Genomic DNA, 19671 nt, shown 5'->3' with positions numbered 1-19671 from the left:
CCTCAATGACCTCTTCTATCCGCTGTGGAAGTTTCTGTGTCGACACGTCGTATGTCTTGTTCATTCTATATATTTCGAGACTCAATCGAAAGCGAAACTTTCCATTCGAGATCAAGACGAGAACTAGACACTATGCCAGGTCTTGCCTCGTCTCGTCTCGATAGGACCTGCCGGAGAGACTAAAACACAACTACGGTTATCTTTAGCATCACCGTCTACGTCACCAGATTTGTGTTAGAATAACGGTAAATGTAAAGGAGCTCTTTAAATACTGCAGTTAATGTGAAGGTTTGAAGTAGAAGTTAATAGAGAAATTAGATACATCCCATGACTGCTGACGTGGTTTTGCATTTGAGTGGAATTGGTCAAAGCGTATCAAGATCATGCAAAAAGTGCACTTGATGTGACTGATTAATTGATTTAGTTTATTTTACTTCGCGTTTTGTGCCTCTTGGCTAATTTTGCGAAGATGGGGATGAGTGATGAAATGATGAAATTGATGAATGGACATTCACAAACAACCAAGCCCGAGCGGGATTCGAACCCGGGACCCTTGGCGTCGCAGCGCAGCCATAGGGTCCGGCTGACTGATGAGTGGTAGAGATGTTTATATATTCCTCTCTCTCTTTCTCTCTCTCTCTCTCCGTTTCTCTCATAATATATTAATATATTTATTTGCATATTTATATATTTATTTATTTTCTCTACGAACTTCCATCTCTACTATGAACATAGTTTTTATCGGTGGGCAGTAAGGTGGGCTACGATTATTAAACGGCGAGCTAGAGCCCGCATTAGCCCCTCCAGTGGTGGCGCTTCTGTAATAAGCTTTATTTTGAGTTTGTCTTAAGTTTACTTTATGCACAGAAAGGCTAATCGGGATTGGACTTACAGTTTAAAGTGGAAGCCAAACAACCACTATGTGCCGCCTCCTAGTATCGAACCGGTGACCCCTTGAATACAAGGCGAATACGTTACCACTACAACATCGAGGAGGCCCACTGTAATAAGTAGAGCCCGGAAGTTCAGGCATTTATTTTCCTTGAAATAGGCAGGCAAAAAGGCATTTATAATGTGGAAAATAGGCACTAAAAATGTAAAAAAAGGCAAAATAAACCGAAAAAAGGCACATTTGGAAGTCGCTTACTTTTATCTATAATTTCTGGCAACATGTTAAAATCTAAATTGGGAAGAGCATTTCAATTTTCTCCGTCTTGATTGCACATAACTACAAGGTGTTTCTACAAGGTCTGTCAGAGAGAATGTTTTTCATAATAGAAAATTATCTTTCTACTTCGACAGAAGTTATTGGAGCATACATAAAACAAGCTAATGTAGCTGGACTCATTTTGGTAACAGCACTTTCACCTTTTAGAATATCACAAATTGTTTTCAATGTTTCAAGTCCTCATTTGCACTCACTACCCGTTTGCACTTTTCCGCAACAGCTGGCCCCTTTTCTCCTGGCACTTCCATAATCTGCTACATAGATTCCTCGTAGATTTTCATGGATGCTATAATTGTAATTGTCTCTGGCAATGCACCATTATGTGCAAAAATAAACTTGAATAGCACAGGAGTTTTTTCACTTCACGTATTGAAGCCGCTTCATTTTCTGAAAGAGCATCTATCACCTCACTGATTTTTTCAAGGTTGTTAGCATAATATATACCTGCTGATATCCAGGTACCCCTTCTGGTTAAGACTGGTTGCGGAGGTAAACTAAGCTCAGATGCAACTTCCTTAAATTTTCGGGTTCGAGAGGGAGATTTCAGAAATATCTTCTTTGTGTTCGAAATCATCCTGTCCACTTCAGCAGTCAATCATGCACAAGGAAATATTAACCGAAAGGCAATATCCTAAATCAGCATGAAATACTTTTTTCTCACACTTTTCTCCTTCAGCAATGTTGAAACATGCAGGAGTTCAATATTACTTAAATAAGGCGAAAATTATTCACATAATAAACGGAAGAAAAATAAATGCCAACAACGTTTTTTGGGAGAAAAATAATTTATATACACATTTTTTTTAAAAAAAATGGTCACATTTCATTGAAAAAGGCAAAAAAAGGCATTATAATTAAAAATAGGCAGTGGGGTCCCAAATAGGCAAAATAGGCAAAATGAAAAGGCTTCTAAAACATTCGAAACAACATAAAAAATGTATATCCGGAAAAAGATTATCAATATATGTAGTAGATAAAAAGAGGCATTTTGCCAAACTTCCGGGCTCTAGTAATAAGCGTCGAAAGAAAAAAATTAAACCACTGGACTTTCATTATCACCGACTTTGATTCATTGAGCTGTGCGACTTCACCCGCGCTTTGGAGAAACTTGAAACTGTGACGTCACGACGCATGTAGCCTGTTTATAGTTTACGCTGTCAGAAATGTGTATATCGCTTCCAGGGATTCATCTCGGTTTGGCGAGTAAAACCCATGTGAATCAGAATCCCTGACGTAGATAACGCTTCCTCCGTTATCAGTTGTTCGCCACATATGAAAAGACCAGTCCGCGAGACGTGGTCACAGATCGACAGCTAGCGTTCGCAGAGATGGAGCCTGGATACGAGCAAGAGGTTAGTGTCACCATTACCTTACGACAGAGGCGTCTCCGGAACTTCTTAAAAGGGTCGCTTGCGCCTTGTTTTAACAGGTTTGAGATTTAATATACAGGGTGAGCCACCTAAAATTGTCACCGGAAATATTTCGTGAACAATAATAAATATTGAAAAACTACTTTCGAAGACAAAGTTATGAGAGGGGTTCATAATATTAGTGAACACAACTGCGTAAGGAAGTACAATTTTCTACACAAACTTATGTTTTTTTTTTTTTAATGGAAACCCCATATTATTTTAGTGCAATTGAAAGTAGGAATTAATGCATTGAGAATGGCGTTTGTCACATTGCAATACGTCAAGTGGTTCTCAAGTAATTGTAACGTGAAGTTGACTCTTGAAACAAACATCCCGGAAATTGATACGTGTGTCGTAACAAACATGTTTTCCCATTTGACTGAAAATTGGTTCACTCCATTTATAATGAAAAATATAAATTAAATACGGGGTGTCCAAAAGGTCACGCAACCGAGACATTGAACGTAAGTAACTTTTGCACAAAAATCGATACAGACCTAAAACTTACTCTGGACATTAACTTTGCCTATGTGCATATCTTTTAAATATTTAACAAGAAAATCATGCTCTAAATGAACGTTCAGTTTGCGAAAGTAGTTACTAAGGTATTAAAAAGTTATTGTGCAAAATAAAGAAAAATATGTATAAAAGACAGATATGAAGTCGCTTGCAAACATTTTCGATGCGTATCGATGGTCTGTGAGGGTATTTATCGAACTGATAAAAGAACTGTAAATTATTACGAATTTCATGAATTCCATGGTGTTATTTATGACATATTCATAAAAAAAAGTCGTGTCAGAGGTACCAGTGCCAGTTGTGGCCGACACCTGACTATTTTATTCAATCAATGTCCAGATGAAGAAAGAAAAGATTTGAAATTTATTGTACAAAACCTAACCTACCCATCTCGAAAAATATTTCAGTTCGGTTAGGCAACCCAAGCAGTGGTAAAGCTGCTATCTTCAATCGCTTACAGCTGTTGATAAATCTACATTTTTTTTGAAAAACATTTCCGAATAAACGTTTCATATGTTTGTGTAGAATTTGGTTCTCAAATTTTAAAAAAGGGTGGGGGGGTTCTCATTGGAAAAAAGTGAAGATGATCACCAACAGAAACCCCATCTACGACATAACCGAAGCACTACAATGCGGCCTCCTTCCAGCGTTCTATTTTTTATACACACAATATAATTTTCGTATGATATGTATTTTTCGAGATAGGCCTTTTTATATTTTTCATTATAAATTTACCACCCCTATATATACGTAAATATGTATGTGTGACATTTCCCCATGCATTTGAGGTTCATATGGTGGGGGTCACGCCACTTAGGTACGCCACTGGTTATTACTGTCTGCACTGGCGCAGAGGTTGTTGAGTACCAAGACGATGTTGGAGTTTGGATGAGTGGTTAAGGTGGCGCACTCATCTTGAGTTGGTCACAGGTTCAAACCTCACTTGCGTACATCCATACTGTTTTCTTTCCCGTCGTTATTCAGAAACGAGTGCTCGGATGATACATATAGGAAAGGCTACGGACGCCTACTCCAAACCTTCTCTCGCGTTTACTTTTCTTCGCACTTCTCAGTGCATCTTCGTTGCTTAAAATGTCAATTAACCCAAATAAGTGAACTAAGGATACACATGCGGCGACGGAGTCGACAAAGAAGGACATCCTTTTCCAACACAGCACACACTGGCAATGTCAGTCTGGTTTAAAGGAAATCAAGTAGCCCATGAATGTCCGGTTTGGTTCACTTCACTTCAGCTCGCACGGAACTGCCCGGATGCCTCCTCGAGTATTAAAACCGGTTTTGAGCATTCATCCAGAACGGCCAGGGTCAGAAAAACTTAGACCACGCTCTGCATAACATTATTAACATAATGTCTTCTTCTGATTGTAACTGTGAGCTAGTCCGATACAGTGCCAACCGTTCAAAATGGGATTCCTGTTTAATAAGGGTAATTTCCAAGGGGATGAGACTGGAACGGTCAGCAAACATAGCACCCAAATGTAACCCCAAATAATTTACCCTGTACAAACTTGTTTATGATTATTAAAGTAACTTGTTTTTCTACTTAATACTGAGTTAAACTCAGTCAACTGTCAAACTGACAGCAAGCACAAGGGTCATTATCGAGAAATAAACACTGCTCAAAAGAGCAACAATTTCCGTAAAGTCGTCCACGCATGCACAGCCGTTTCGATTAGCATTGTACGGCCTCCCCGATAGTGGCACTCCCCCCTTGTAATCAAGGTATCTCTGGTTCGATTCCTGGCTGAAGTACACCTCCGCAGGGGTTCTGATCCCAGTTTAAACTGTAAGTCCACATCGGATTAGCGTCCTGTGCATGAACTGGACTTGAAACATGCTTCTTGTGGAAATTAGCGATCACAAGTCGCAAAAAAGCAACTAGAATTTTTGGTTTTGCGCCTATATAAAGGTTTCAAGTTGCCACTTTTGGAGAGCAGACTCAGAACTTTTGGCAACTCGACAGCGGCTGCGTTCTCAAAGGGGTTTACTAATTTCTTACTTGCGTTTTTTTTTTCTGAGGTCTTAACCAGAGTGCTAACATTTTTTGTAACTTAAACTTTCGAAATATAATACATAAAGAAAGTGGTAAAATATGTAAAATGGTTCAAATGTGAAACTTCCAAAAGGGTAATACGTATTTGTTGCAAATCTCCTCATACTGCAAATTGCACTTGCCGAACACTGAACAAATACGATTCAGTAGCGATAAAATTATCTCATATTTAACAAATATCCACAGGTTTTTTTTACAACGAAATGATATTGTACTGCTGATTTTTATGAACACCTAAAGAAGGAGGCATTTGTGACGGGTTTTGTGACAAAGTAGATGAATAACTTCTAGGTGTCTGTAACAAATTGCAAATACTACCTTTTTTTGTATGATTTTTAATCACTATCGAAGTGGAGTATTTTGCTCTCTAAATGAAGTAAAATTCGGCAACTATCATTCCAAATTTGGTGATTAGCTCTAGTGTCAAACACTAGTTTACACAGTTCATTAGGATAAAGCTGAAACAAGTGTTTTTTGCATTTATATATCCATTCTATACAATCAGTTAACTTTATTGCACAAGACTCGTAAGTATGTATACATCCTAATGTATACATAGAACGCTACAAAAACTTGACGGCAAGACTTTCCTGGCAGTTTTTTGTTTACGTGAAAGTTTGTTGTCATAATATGCAAATCTACAAACTACCATTTTCTTTGTGTACATCCTGTACTGTGTATATATAGTCTACAGCACTATATACCGAAATTACAACACTATATCATTCTCAATTAGGATAAATATACGGAAACCGAAGAAGATATGAGCCTAAAGATTTCGGATATGGGATCGTTGACATGAGCTTAGATATCTTTGTCTGCCAGTTCAACAAACAATGAGCAGCTATGCTAAGCTCGAACGCATGATAATCCAGTGACCTTCAGACTGTACAAAACTGCATCTGGCCGGCTGAGGGAACAATTGGCCTTGCAACGAAGCGAAGTTTTCCCATGTGATTGAAATGATATCATCACTATTATAATATTATTGTTATGCAATAGCTTACATTACTTAACTTTTCTTCTTTCAATGGAGATCCCGAGTTCTAAGACCATGCCTATAACTCGTGAACATCACCGACTGTTAAGAATAGAATAATAGGATTAGGAATATGAAATGTTTGGAGCCAGATCTGGCTTTGATATTTTGGGACTTATTTAAGTCTTTCTTTATGCGGCTTCAATCATCAATGTACCCCATGTTTCTGTATCATTGCTATTCATCAATTTTTCTTATCGATTCGGAGTGCTATGCGGAAGCAAGGTACAGTGGAATGCTCAAGTATTTCTCGACAAATTGTTCATCAATATTTTCATCACATGGAGCTGATGACTAGGTCTCGGAATTTCATGACCTAAAACATGTAAAATGACCTTAAAATTGTTAAAGAAAATGACCTGAAATTTTAAACAATGATCTAAAAATAATTTTTGCTCTGATAATGAAAGTTGTATATTTTTATTTAATTTTTTTAAAAAAGTTTCTATTTATTTATTTTCAATAAAGTCTTTAATGCATTGGCAAACATTTCAGTTAAAGTAATATTGCATTTCTCAATTGCCGGTATGTTCGATTAATGGCGAACTTGCTAAAAGGACCATGTCAGGAAATTTAAATATGTAAGTTATGCTTCCAAATGCGTTTAAAATTCACGAAACAAGAAGGGAGGAGAAAAACAAAGATGGCTTCTCGTCAACTTCCGAGCAAAATTTGATGATCATCTTGACTTAGCCAAAACTCCAATGTATTGTCATCGAAGGTCATGACGTCAGCCTGGAATGTGGATGTCCTTCATGAGCGATGTCTAGCCGTCACAGACAGTAGGCCACACATGTTGAAGTAACTTTCTCGCGACCTTCTCTGTACATTGCGTAACTGAACCGAGTTGGAGCTGCGCTTACAGCACAGCACATTACAGCACACGGTTCGTGTAATTACTAAATGAACGTAGGATGCCTATGGACGATTCTGTCGATCAATTGACAGGTAGACAAAAGCAAGACTGTCCATTTGGGAAGGCCACGACGCCTGATATGCGTTTGTAAAACACTCCGAAAACAATAAAAGCGCACACACTGAGGTATCATAGCTCTACGTGTTATCAGTGTGAATGCTTTCATGAAATCTCACTACTAGAGACCGAATTTTAAAGGGAATTCCTTTCTAATTTCTCAACACGGATCATGTAACAATTAACAACAGTGTTGATAATTATCTTTCACCAACAAGATTACATGTTTTTGATTTCCTTTCTTTTATTTGTTTTTTCAAACCACATTCCCTTCTTACATACATTTTCCTTTCTTGTCCCTTTATTGACTACTTTTTTAACCTACCCCTGGGTACTTTCCATTCTTCCATTTTTAATAAACATCTTCCTTGGTCCCTTTATCGACAAGATATCAAATATTTTGTACGACTGTTTTTTATCCTGGACAAAACATTCAACAATTGTCTATTTGGTGCAACTCAGAGGAAAGAAAGAACAAGCGCCTTCTACGTTACCTTCCCTCCATGAGTATAAGGAGTACGTTGCAGCGATTATTGAAACAATGCAATATGGGCTTAAGCAGTAACAAACGCATTCTAAGCGGCACGTCTGTTGAGTTGAAAGTGTACTTATGTGCTAGATTTAGACTATTATTGTGAAGTTTTTTAGAATAGTTTTAACTTTACTGTGTGACAGTGACGACAGTATTGTGTGTCAGTGAAAAGTCGAAGGTACAAGTTGCAGCAAGCTATGGAATGCGGTAAGTTGTTGCAAGGAAGATTTTATCGAAACGGATGGTAAAATTAACCCTGTAGCCGAGTGGTTAGCATATCGCGCTGCGAAGCCAAGGGTCCCGGGTTCGAATCCCGCTCGGGCTTGGGTGTTTATGAGTGTCCATTCATCAATTTCATCATTTCATAACTCATCCCCATCTTCGCAAATTAGCCAAGAAGCACAAAACGCGAAGCAAAATAAACTAAATCAATCAATCAATCAATATTCGCTGTACTTTACCTTCAAAGAAAGGATATGAAATAGGACTATAGTTAATTTATGCACTCCACTAAAAATATTATTTTCAATGAAAGCACAATATAGGCCTATACCATTCATACATAAAAAGGGATACGTTAATATTTTGCATTTTTAACTTTACTAAAAAAAAGTAAAGTAAAAAAAAAAGTAAAGTGCTCCCCTGTGCTTAGCACTACGCCATGAAGGCGTATAGGGGATGTGGGGTTAACGCCCCACACTTTCTTGATCCGGTCGTTAGTTGGGGGTGATGTGATCAGCATCACGACCCTGAGCGCCTTTACCTCCCAGGGTTTCCCCCAGGTACCGATGTCATTCGACTCTGAGTGGGCACCGGGGCCGGTTCCAACGTTAGAAAAGTTCCCAGATTTTAACCGTCCGGGGATCGAACCCGGCATGGTAGTCAGACGCGTTACCGATTGAGCCACCGCGGCCAATTTTTTTTTAACTTTATTTAACATTTAATTTAATGTATCCCTTTTTATGTATGAATGGGCTTTTATTTAAAGTAATTAGTGGAGTGCAAGAATAAACTATAGTCCATTTTCATTTCCTTTATTTTTGGCAATAATTGTCCCTCTATTGTCCTTTTTAGAGAAAAAAGTTCCCTTTAAAATCCGATCTCTACTTATCACTAGAGAACGGATTTTAATGTGCGGCACCTTTCCAAAAATATAGCTGTATTCACACCGATCGTTTGAGATATGTATTTTAGGACATGAAATCAAGTAAAGTGAACACACTTTGTTGTACCGTTGTGCCCCTTTTCGTGAGATTAGCATACAGGTATGTATCCCCTTTTACCCCCTCTTTGACGCTTCAGCACCTCTTTCCTTCCTTTACTTTCATAAAGTTGGACAGAAAAATAAATTACTTTCACTCTTTTTGAGCAGCTACATAAATTCCTATACTCTCATTTTGTAGAGCAGAATGAGAGCTACAGAATGGTGTAATATAATCATTGCAGACCCAATAGTTCCCAATATAATGTAGCAAGACCATCGAGAGAAAACACAAATTTCAACGAAACCTATCCGGCAGAACCACAGTTCTCTACGCGGTCCGCGCGCATTATATACAGAAGAGGCAGAAAGAGAGAGCATCGAATAATAGCATTTTATCAGCACCTTTTATGCACCCTTTAGAAAACATTTTCAGAGCCCTTTTTCCCTTCCCGACCATAATTTTTCACCTCAAAATCCTTTCATGGCGAAAGGTGATAACTTAGCAAAGGACGCCGTGGAATAAAAAGAATATTATACTGCGTATCATTGCTGATGTGTGAGGCGAACTTTTCATGCTCTTTCTTCCAAATTCGAACAATTTCTTACCTAGGAAAAACCTAACATAGGAAATATTCTATTGTTTTATGGGGAAATAGACCACTCTTGCCTCACGACTGCCATCTGTTGTTGTTTTTTGCATACTATTTATCTTCTTCCATAGTTGATGAGATAAGAGAAGAGAAATTTTGTTGTAAATAGGATTCTTTTCAGTTTGTTAGAAACCAATATATTTGAAAATGTCACTTTTCTTTCATGAAAGCCTTGAAAATTAATTTTAATGCACTTTATATTGTCTACGTAGTCTATGTAAACTACAACCCAATGTAATCTACGCGTAGATTACGTGTAGACAACGCATGTAGACGTAAACTTATAGTCTACGGCACATCACTGCGCATAAGACAGTACAATCATTGTCGATGTGAGAAAAGAGCTCTCTACAGTTCCACAGTTAATCCTGGAGTCTTTCCTGGGCGTCTCCCACGTTAATGCTCTTTGTAGAATGTAGGGGGCACGTGTCGCAACTACTTTCGACTCTTCCTATCTCTAGAGGAATGTACATAACGACGCAGATAATGCTGTTCTTGGGTCAACACTTTTTTCCCAGAAGTGTCACGTTATCTGTATAGTTTGCCCACACTCATGGCACTATCTGTGGGCAAGTGATCTTTCTACATAGCTGATCAAAGCTATTCGGTGAACCGTTATGTTGTTTGGCGTCCACTGTTCCTTCAAACGATCCTTGGACTCCATTTTGAATAATTCAAAACGCTCTGCATATACAGAGTGGCCCCAGTTAATGTAACGGCTACAAAACCTCTCCTCTTCTTAAAAGCAACGTTTTGGTTCTGGCAGCCAGAAGATTACAGCGGGAGTAGTAGAAGCTATGGAGGGGTATGAGCCCTTCCATGCCCCCGCCTGTAACACTGATACTGACTCAGTGTTATTTTTAGGTGGCCTGTGATAACAAAACAAGCATATTAGTAGAATTAATTCTGATGTTCAGAGAGTTTGGGTTGCCATGTTAGTAAAACAGAAAAAGCACTAAAAGTGTTTTCCATTTTCCAAAAGTATTTTTCTTAGGGGGGAGGGGTTGGTTGTACTAAAAGCTCTCAATAGTTAAATTCGGTTTCAAGACGGTGTAACTTTCTAATGATTTTCAGACGGTTCCCAAGGGTATCGTTTATAGAAACAATGAAATACCCCGTTTTTAACATTCAGTTAAGCCAACATTATACATGATTTTTGTAAAAGTTAACGTGGCGTAAAGGTTAATGATAGGGGAACTCTTTAATTACGAAATATTTTTCTTACTTTACTGTAAACGTTTTCAAAACGATAAATCGCTTATATTGAAGGTATACCAATCCAATGTATCGCAGTGGAACGATAGTTGACTATCTTGAATCCTCATTTTATTTTTCATGGAAAGCTACTCTTGTGACATTGGTAGTAAGTAAATTATTGGGCATCAACTCCACTATAAGAACAGTCAGCCTTTGCCACCCCACGTGGTTTCAAAAAACTTGATTTGAACAGGTATTTGGTCTGGGAAGAGTCAAACTCAAAGAGGATATATGTTAAAGAGATGCAATCTGTGTAAGACTTGGAGTTTTCTCACTGGCACAATTTTTACTATCAAAACAATGACAGGTGTTCAGAATGCATACAGATACAGTTGTTTGCAATTAAGGGACAATATGTGCTGGTGACCAAACACTTGTTCCAATAGGCGTAGGCCGGCCCCCTCTGGCGGAGTGGTCAGCACATCGCGCTACGAATCCAGGGGTCCCGGGTTCGAATCCCGGCCTGGGCATGGATGTTTGTGAGTGTCCATTCATCAATTTTATCGTGTCATCACTTATCCTTAGCTTCGCAAATTAGCCAAAAGTGGCACAAAAAGCGAAGTTAAATAAAGCAAATCAATCAATCAAATCAAACCAATAGACGTAGGAGCGTCGCTACAGCGTGGGCGAGGATTGGCTACAGCTCAGGCAAGTCAATATTATCCAAACCAAATAGCCTACACGAAAACTTGTCAAAATTTATTTATAATCGTGACAATATAACATACACCTCGAAATAAAGGAAATCAAAATAATAGAGACAGTGGAAAATAGAGAAAAAGACAGAACCAGAAAAAGGAGGAGAGAAAAGGAGAAACAAAAAAGACAGGAGGAAATATAAGAGACAGAACATGAAAGGGAGAAAATTAAAGAGAGACAAGGAGAGGAACTTTAAGAGAAAGGTAGGAAGTGAGAAAACGAACAATGAAAGAGAAATAGACAGAAGGAGAAAACAAATAAAGAAAGAAAAAGAGAGAAATATAAAAAGAAAGGGAGAAGCAGAAAAAAGAAAGTGAAAGAAACAGGTGAGCAAAGAGAGATAGAGAACCTTGGCTACTGAAGCTGAGTCCAGTGAAAATATTCCTCCTACCTTTTGCCAACCTGAACGAAATTATCTGACATCAGTGAATAGACGACCAACAAATGATTTTTCACCAGCACCATTTTTAGGAATCAGATCTATGGATTTAGAATTACCAAATAATCTTGTCAAAATTATTCAATTTAGTCAAGAAATCTTAGCTATGATAACTTTATTGCATTTATTATACTATCATTTCATTTTTCCGTACTTTCTTGTCCTGGTGAAGTGACCGGGATTGAAATGAGATTGATCCACCCCGATGAGCACGTTCAGCGGTCGATTCCCGATCTCTCTACCAGGGATTCAAGGTTCGAGTCCCGTCCTGGGGACAGGGATTTGTTTTGGGTGGAGGTGGCATCATCCATTTCATGTAATCACAATCCCATCCTTATCTTCTCGATTAATCAGAACTGGGAGAAAAGCAAAATAAAGGAAGAAAAATGTAATTAGAAGACGAGAAAGAAAGAAAACAAGATACCGAGAGCGAGACGATGATGTACCAACGGCAGCCTGCTGCGCACAAAGAGTGCGCAATTGCATGTGCTTCGCTTTCCGCGCATGCGCGGAGAAGCGAAACGCGACGAGTGGGCGGAGCCTTGGCTTGAAGTTGAGAAAAGCGACTCCATTTCAATGTGCGTTTACGATAACACTACAGCTGCTGCAAACATAAAGTTAGCTGAACCTTAGGCTTGAGTGCAAGCACCGTGAATTTAATCTTCATGAGCTAGAAAGACAAAATGGAAGATTTGTTAACTTAGACAGGTGCGACCTAAAAAGATAATCGCGGCTTGTTTGATATTTCGCTTGATAACTTTTGGCTCCATATAGAAACGGTTATCGATTTAGGAGTTTCTTGGTAACGCGGTCAGGTTTCACAATCTTCCCTTTTATCTTGACTGTTCGGCAGTCTTATTGCTTCCATGTACTAATCTCCAGACGTCCAGATTGAACTGAGAACACACTCGCTAGTTCCCACGGATCGAAGAAAAAAGGCTCTTCGTGTGGGATTCGATTCTACGAATCGATTCGTTAAGTAATGATCCGTTCATTGGAAGTGCATGTTGTTCGAATTCTTCCCCGGAGTTTTCACTGCTGACTGTACTTTTTCATGTTTGTGACTCGGTGAACTGAAAGTTACTGTACAATCACGTACACTTCTGGTTTGTAATGATCCCATTGAAAGTCAATAAGGTTGTTACAATCCAGAAATGTACGTGACTGTACAAGTGCGTCTGTGTCGTCACCATTCGTCCACAGTGCATTGACCACCAATCATCGCTTACAATCACCGTGGCACGCAAAGGACTCATAAAGAATAAATAGAGGTGTATTTAGCATTTCGCGGAATAAATAATATTAATTCACTTCGCTTGCACCGTTGTCCATAACATCAGCTCATTCTCACAGCTTTAGCTAACATAGAACGAGCCCACAATCTTTGCTCAGAGAAACACAAACACTCAAGTTATCAACTGGAAATGATGCATTCCTCCCCTCCATTTACTATTTTCTCTAATACATCCTTACATTATATGCAACACGCCATGCTGAAATGCAGAGTGGGTTGACTGTCTGGTAGGATGCGTGTTAAGCGGGCTAGTTTATTTTTTTAACGCTCACCGTACAAATGCCTTTATGAAATAACATCTTCAAGCATTAATTTAGAAATTAAGTAAGACTGAATGCCATATCGTCGCACCAATCACAAAAGCATGAATGTGCACATTTCTACTTTTCACCTGCAATTTCTGACTACTTTTGGATGATAGATTCCTATGCTAACTTACATGACCTAAACAACAGTCACAAGTAGGGTGAAGATTTCGTTTTATTTTCCCTTGAATTTCGATGTTATCTTTTGCTGCAATTCGATGTTATTTTTCACGGTTTAGGGCAAAATTCGGTGTTATTAGTTTAAAATCGGTGATATTCTTAAATGCATTTTTATTGCTCGTACTGTACTTAAAATTTTCACATTGTTTTAGTTCTGGAAAATTGAGACAAATTTGGGTTTTAACCCATTTATGCCGGAGGTTGAGAATTTTTAATTTTTGCATGAAATTCACATATGTTAGGTAGAAATATATAAAAAACAAGAATTTGAAGGGAAAATACTGTTATCTAATCCCGTTCATGGGTTATGTGGCGTTCCAAAAATGGAACACTAGTACATAATGTAAAAACTCCATTTTGTCTCAGAATGTTACTATTCAACTGAACACTCCACACGCAAGGCAACATCACATCAAAAAATGATGTTCTTATGACATGGAGCACACCGTGTTTGCTTTCCTTGCTTGATGATCACACGATTCATGCCATCATAACGTGAATCAATGTTGCGCTTCTGAGAAGGTCATCCTTTCCGGCCAGGATGGCCATGGGTCTCCAGATAATGACATGCCACATGACGACGAAACTCCAGAAGATCGATTGCTTTTGCGTCATGTGTTTTATGCAGTTACCAAGCATTTTGTAAGACCAGTTCAAAACAGAACAACAGAGGGCTGGAGTACCATTTCTTGCCACGGATTGATGGTCGATACTTGTCAATGTTTTCATCAGATCTGTCTACGCCCCCCATAAACTTATTATACACTGTAATCATGTGTGGCTCCTGAACCTGTATTTTCTTCTTCTGTTTCTGAGAATGACGACTGAAAAGAGACAAAGGATACACACCAGCACCAGATGATGCAACAATCACAACACTGTTGTCATGCCATCTGCACACGATATTGCCTTTGCCATCAATACGACAATCAAATACACCTCTTTCTTTTTTCTTTAGATCATCATCTGATTCCAGTGGAGCTTTGTCAATGCGATCTTTTCTCACTGTGCCTGTTGCCTGATGACCCAGGCAACTTGCCTGTTGTCTGATGACCCAGGAAACTAAGCTTATCAAGTAATGCAATACTGGTGAAAAAGTTATCGAACACAAAATGGTATTGTCCAGGGTGCTCCTCTGTAAGTGCCTCAGCAAACTGAAGGACAGCGGATGCACCAACACCATAATACTCATATTTGATATTCGGATTTTTACCCTGATACGGCTGAAACCAGCAAATATTGCCTAGCCAAACCGAATTGGCTTTCCCCGAATAAACTGTTTTCACTCGTGACGACCAAAGTAAGGAACCATGGATTCGTCCACACTAAAGCATATTTCGTTTGGAACAAATTTCATACATTTCTGATTTAGTTTGTTTATGAGAGGTCTCAACTTTGCAAACTTGTCCATTGGGTCCAAATTTGCATTGTCAGCAACATGCAGATTAGAAAGTATAGTTTCAAAGCGATCACGTCTCATGGCACCAGTAACAAGAGGGAAATTTTCAAGCCTATAAATAATACAAGAATAATAATTGTTGCATTTTCTTATTACAGCCTGATAGAGTAACTAGTACAGTAGTAACATGAAAAAATTTACAACTTTAGGGTGTAATGCAGTAATGTTATAATAACCTGTCTTCGAATGGATGTTCAAAAACCTTCTCGAAAATACAAATCAATTTTTCACATCACTGCAGCTCGGTATCTGCATCAGTGACTAACTCTGTGCACTAGGTCATATCATATACCCTTACGAAATAGGTTGATATGACAAATCAGAGAATATTGACGACTTTGAGCAGCGGGCTACAAATAACTTCCACGTGACTGGTGTTCCAATTATGGAACACTAGGCATAAATGGTGACAAATAAAATGGCTTACCTTTGTGAAAAATTACCAAACGTCTTCCATTTAGAAAACTATGTCATCTCATCAGCCATTAAATATGAAATGATTATTGAACAACAACCAAATATTTGGACATAATCATACACATCACATTTCCCTAAAATACCTCACCTCTGCGACTTTAAATACCGTTGCGTGTACACACACACACACACACACACACACACACATACACGCCCCCCCCAAAAAAAACAGGTGCTTTTCGCTGACAATTGTCCCCCTCCTACGAAAATTCCCTTTTGGGAAGATACTTGCAGCGATTTATACTTCAGGACGAGGTTAAACACTTTCGGTCATTCTGCGACAATCTCTTTTGAATTGAACTACCATAGCGCTTCAGTATTTCGTTTTGAACAGAAGTCTTAACCACAGTTTATATTGCATATTTCGCTCCGTTTTTCGCGTTAAGTGCGAAATTCTGTGTTATTCTGAAAAATGGCACAATTCGCGTTATTTTGCAATTCGGAAACACTGAAAACTTGCCTCCTTTATCTACCCAAATACATTTTAAACACTTTATTTTGCTTTCCTCGACTTTTCAGTGTTATCGTTAAAATGATAACTTCACGTTCCTAGTCATAAGAAGTTACACATTTTACAGATGACAATATTTATTCTAACTTAAAACCTAGTCTTCGCAGGAAATTAATATTAAAATATTTTTTTCTCATAGTAAGATTTAGCACATTCATGCTTTTGGCATTGGTGCGACAGTGAGGTACATTGATCATTCTGCATTCATATTTTCTTCCATGTAACATGCTAATGCTAACTTTTGTGTTTTTCAGCCTGCAAGTAAAATGGAAGGACCTCCACCAGCCTACGCGCCCCCTCCACAGGGGCCACCCCCCGTTGGGTTCGTGCAACAACCTTACCCACAAGGAGGACCAGTGCCCGGGATAGCCTACGCACAGCAAGGTACGAGACATTATTTGTGTGTACATATGAACTGGAATTAACAGCAGAAATATACAGGGTGTCTCAAATAATTACTTCAATTTTGTATTTGCAGATGACTTGGTGCAGTCTTTGAGTTTTTCTGGTTTAACTGCTTCGGTCGCTAAGAGAGCTGTTCAGTCAAGATGGCGTCTGTTACAGCTGTTCATTACCTTTCACACTTATTCGACTTTCCTTAATAGTCTAATTTAACATTATATCAGGTGAACTTCCTTGTTCTAAGCATGCAAAGTTATAGGACGTTCAGGATTAGAGTCCCGGCTTGGGAATGGGTGTTGTTCTTTGCGACACTTCATTTTCATATGATCATTCATAATGCATCCACATCGTCGCGATTAAGCCAAGAAGTCAAATAAACGACATTGAATAAACAGTGATCGAAGATTTTAGTGACCAATAGATTTTTCTCTGACGGGCGCCATCTTAATTTAACATCGCTCACAGTGATCCTGGTGGCTGAAGTGGTTAATTAAACACAGAAATTCCATAACTGCGAAATCACCTGCAAAATGAAAACCATTTATGGACACGCTGTATATATTATTATAATCATATATGCAGGGTGTCCTTAGTAGTGTATTTATAATTTATAATTATAAATGCACCTATAGTTAGATAATATAATCTCCTGGCTGTGGTTATATACAGGGTGTCATGGCGCCCACAGACAACAGATTCGTATAGAGGACATCAAAACAAACAACTTTTCTCCATAACATTTTTCTCGTTGGTGCGTCGATTCGACGCTACAGCCGTTCAAAAAAGCCCGTTTTGCCGCCTGGATGCTGGCAACCCAACGCAAAATTTGATCGTATCTGTGACGTCATGTCCTTCTAATAACCTTGGCGAAACCGCGCACGGCAGGGTTACAAGGAACACACAAATTTTGTGAAAAATGCCAAACTACCAACCACATTATTAGCTGTAAAACGAAGCGAGAAACGCGTCCAGTAGACCGAACATCATAGCCTACCAGCCAGAAGATCTGCAGTCATCTCAGGGGAAGGAGGAAGTGAACCAACGATATGAGAAATGGTAAAAAAAAACTATTCAAAATGAAGTCTCAATATCGGATTTGTCTCATAGTCAAATTCAACAACAATAAATTTTATTAGACTTACAGTTTACATGTGGCTGTTTACGCCCAGCTACATTTCAATTATACTTGCAAATGTCGATGCAAGGTTGATATCTAAAGGTTTGTGTCCAGATGCCTTGTGGTGCTTTTGTGCTGATAACGGAAGTATCCGAGGTTCACGTTGTTACATTACGGCTAAAACACGTACAGCCACAGTAACAATGTAATGATGAATCAGTAGCGAATATACTGCCCTGTTCACAGTTACATGTGTATCCGGTGCGTAGATAAACACAGTCGTCGAAGAGTTTGTTTTACTACTATTTATATCCCTGTACTTTCAACCATTTTTGGTCACTTGCCTCATAATGAATGCCCTGAATATACATTATGTTATGTGTTGCTTACCTTTGGAATTTTGAGTTCTTTCATTTCTATTTTGTCATCTGTTCAGTGTGTCACAGACAACTAGTATCAGAAGGACGAAGTGGATAGACTAAATTGTAGATGCCAACTTGGTAACTAGATTTGCAAATATTTGACATTTATAAGCTGAGATAAAATTCGATATGACCACTTCCACTTGAATTCTATTTTCTTTCTACCATTTTTCGTATTGTTTGTTTCCTTCCTGCTAGGTTACAGAACGTGTTTTCTCGTTTTGTTTTACGGTACATAATGTGGCGTTTTTCACAGAATATGTGTGTTCCTGGCAAACCTGAAACGCATCGCTTCACGACGGGATATGACGTCACAAAAGCAATCAAATGTTGTGTGTGGTTGCCAGTATTCAGACGGCAAAACGGGCTTTTTTGAACTACTGTAGCGCCGAAACGATGCACCAACGAGAAAATGTTACTGAGAAAAGTTGTTTGTTTTGATGTCGTCTATACGTTTCCGTGGTCCGTGGGCGCCATTAAAATGACACCCTGTATATATATTAGAACTGGAGTATATGCTAAAATGTTGTGGGTTAATTTGAACTACAGGGTCGGGCAACTAAACCTGACTGCCTTTATTTACAAAAAAAAAAATCTTTCATGCAACGAAGTCAATTTGATATAGGTCTATCAATTTGAACGTCACATCTTTAAAATTAGATGAAATGAAAACCACAAGTGATAATGATATATATTTCTTTTATTTTGAAGAGCAAACAAATGCATTATGTTTTGAACAATATGTCGTTCAAATGTCCTCCTCTGCTTCGGTGGGTGGAATAGATTCTGAATGTCCAATTTTCCAGCACGTCTGCACACATATTGAGCGGTATAGCCTCAATGGTTCGTTCGTTCGATGTTCCGCTTCAGGTCACGAACTGTGCGTGGCTTAGTCTCATAGACCTTAGATTTGACATAACCCCATAGAAAATAATCCAGGGGGGTTAGGTCACATGATCTTGGTGGCCAGTTCACATCACCCTTTCTAGACAGAACTCGTCCGGAGAACTTTTATTTTATTTATTTATTTATATTCAAACTGTCAGATACAGCACTTTTAAGGCCATTTTACACTGAAAACTAATAAATCAACAAGAACAAGTCAAGATGGTTTTAGGTAAAAACAAAGTAAATATAAATATGATAAGACATAAACAAGGGTTTAAGGCGGCTAGAGAGTTAGTTATAGTTAGTTCATTAGCTTGCATCTACTGGTAAAACTCAATTTCATCTATTAGTAATATTTGTTTTCACCTATTGGTAACATTTGATTTCATTTATTGTCATCTTGCAGCTAGTCATCTATGCTAATTTTTCCTCCCCCAGTTCTCTCTCACTGCCTCGGTGGCGAGTGTGTTGAGTGTTCGAGTCACAATCTCGTCCCTTTGGTGTGGCCAGAAATTTCACTAGGGAACGGGTGCCAGGCCATGGATATAAAATTGAACATTAATAGTTATAACAAAAAATATCAAAACAAT

The 19671-nt window shown here is 38.5% G+C and overlaps 1 protein-coding gene across 2 annotated transcripts in view; it reads left to right on the top strand.

Moving 5' to 3' along the window:
- Window positions 1-19671, top strand: part of LOC145991435 (lipopolysaccharide-induced tumor necrosis factor-alpha factor homolog) — a 33374-nt gene that overhangs the window by 6255 nt on the left and 7448 nt on the right. The window contains exons 1-2 of one of the 2 annotated variants that reach the window (XM_083127438.1): window positions 2472-2580; window positions 16507-16636. In XM_083127438.1, coding sequence (XP_082983564.1) covers window positions 2557-2580; window positions 16507-16636 — 154 coding nt within the window. In that variant the 5' untranslated portion in view covers window positions 2472-2556. Of the gene's footprint in view, window positions 1-2471; window positions 2581-16506; window positions 16637-19671 lie in introns of those variants that run through there. The other variant, XM_083127439.1, reaches the window with a different exon arrangement.

This window comes from Lepisma saccharinum, chromosome 8 (assembly GCF_977018435.1).
Source record: "Lepisma saccharinum chromosome 8, izLepSacc3.1, whole genome shotgun sequence".
In the NCBI taxonomy this organism is placed as follows: domain Eukaryota; kingdom Metazoa; phylum Arthropoda; class Insecta; order Zygentoma; family Lepismatidae; genus Lepisma; species Lepisma saccharinum.
This window is presented reverse-complemented; position numbering and strand designations above follow the sequence as displayed.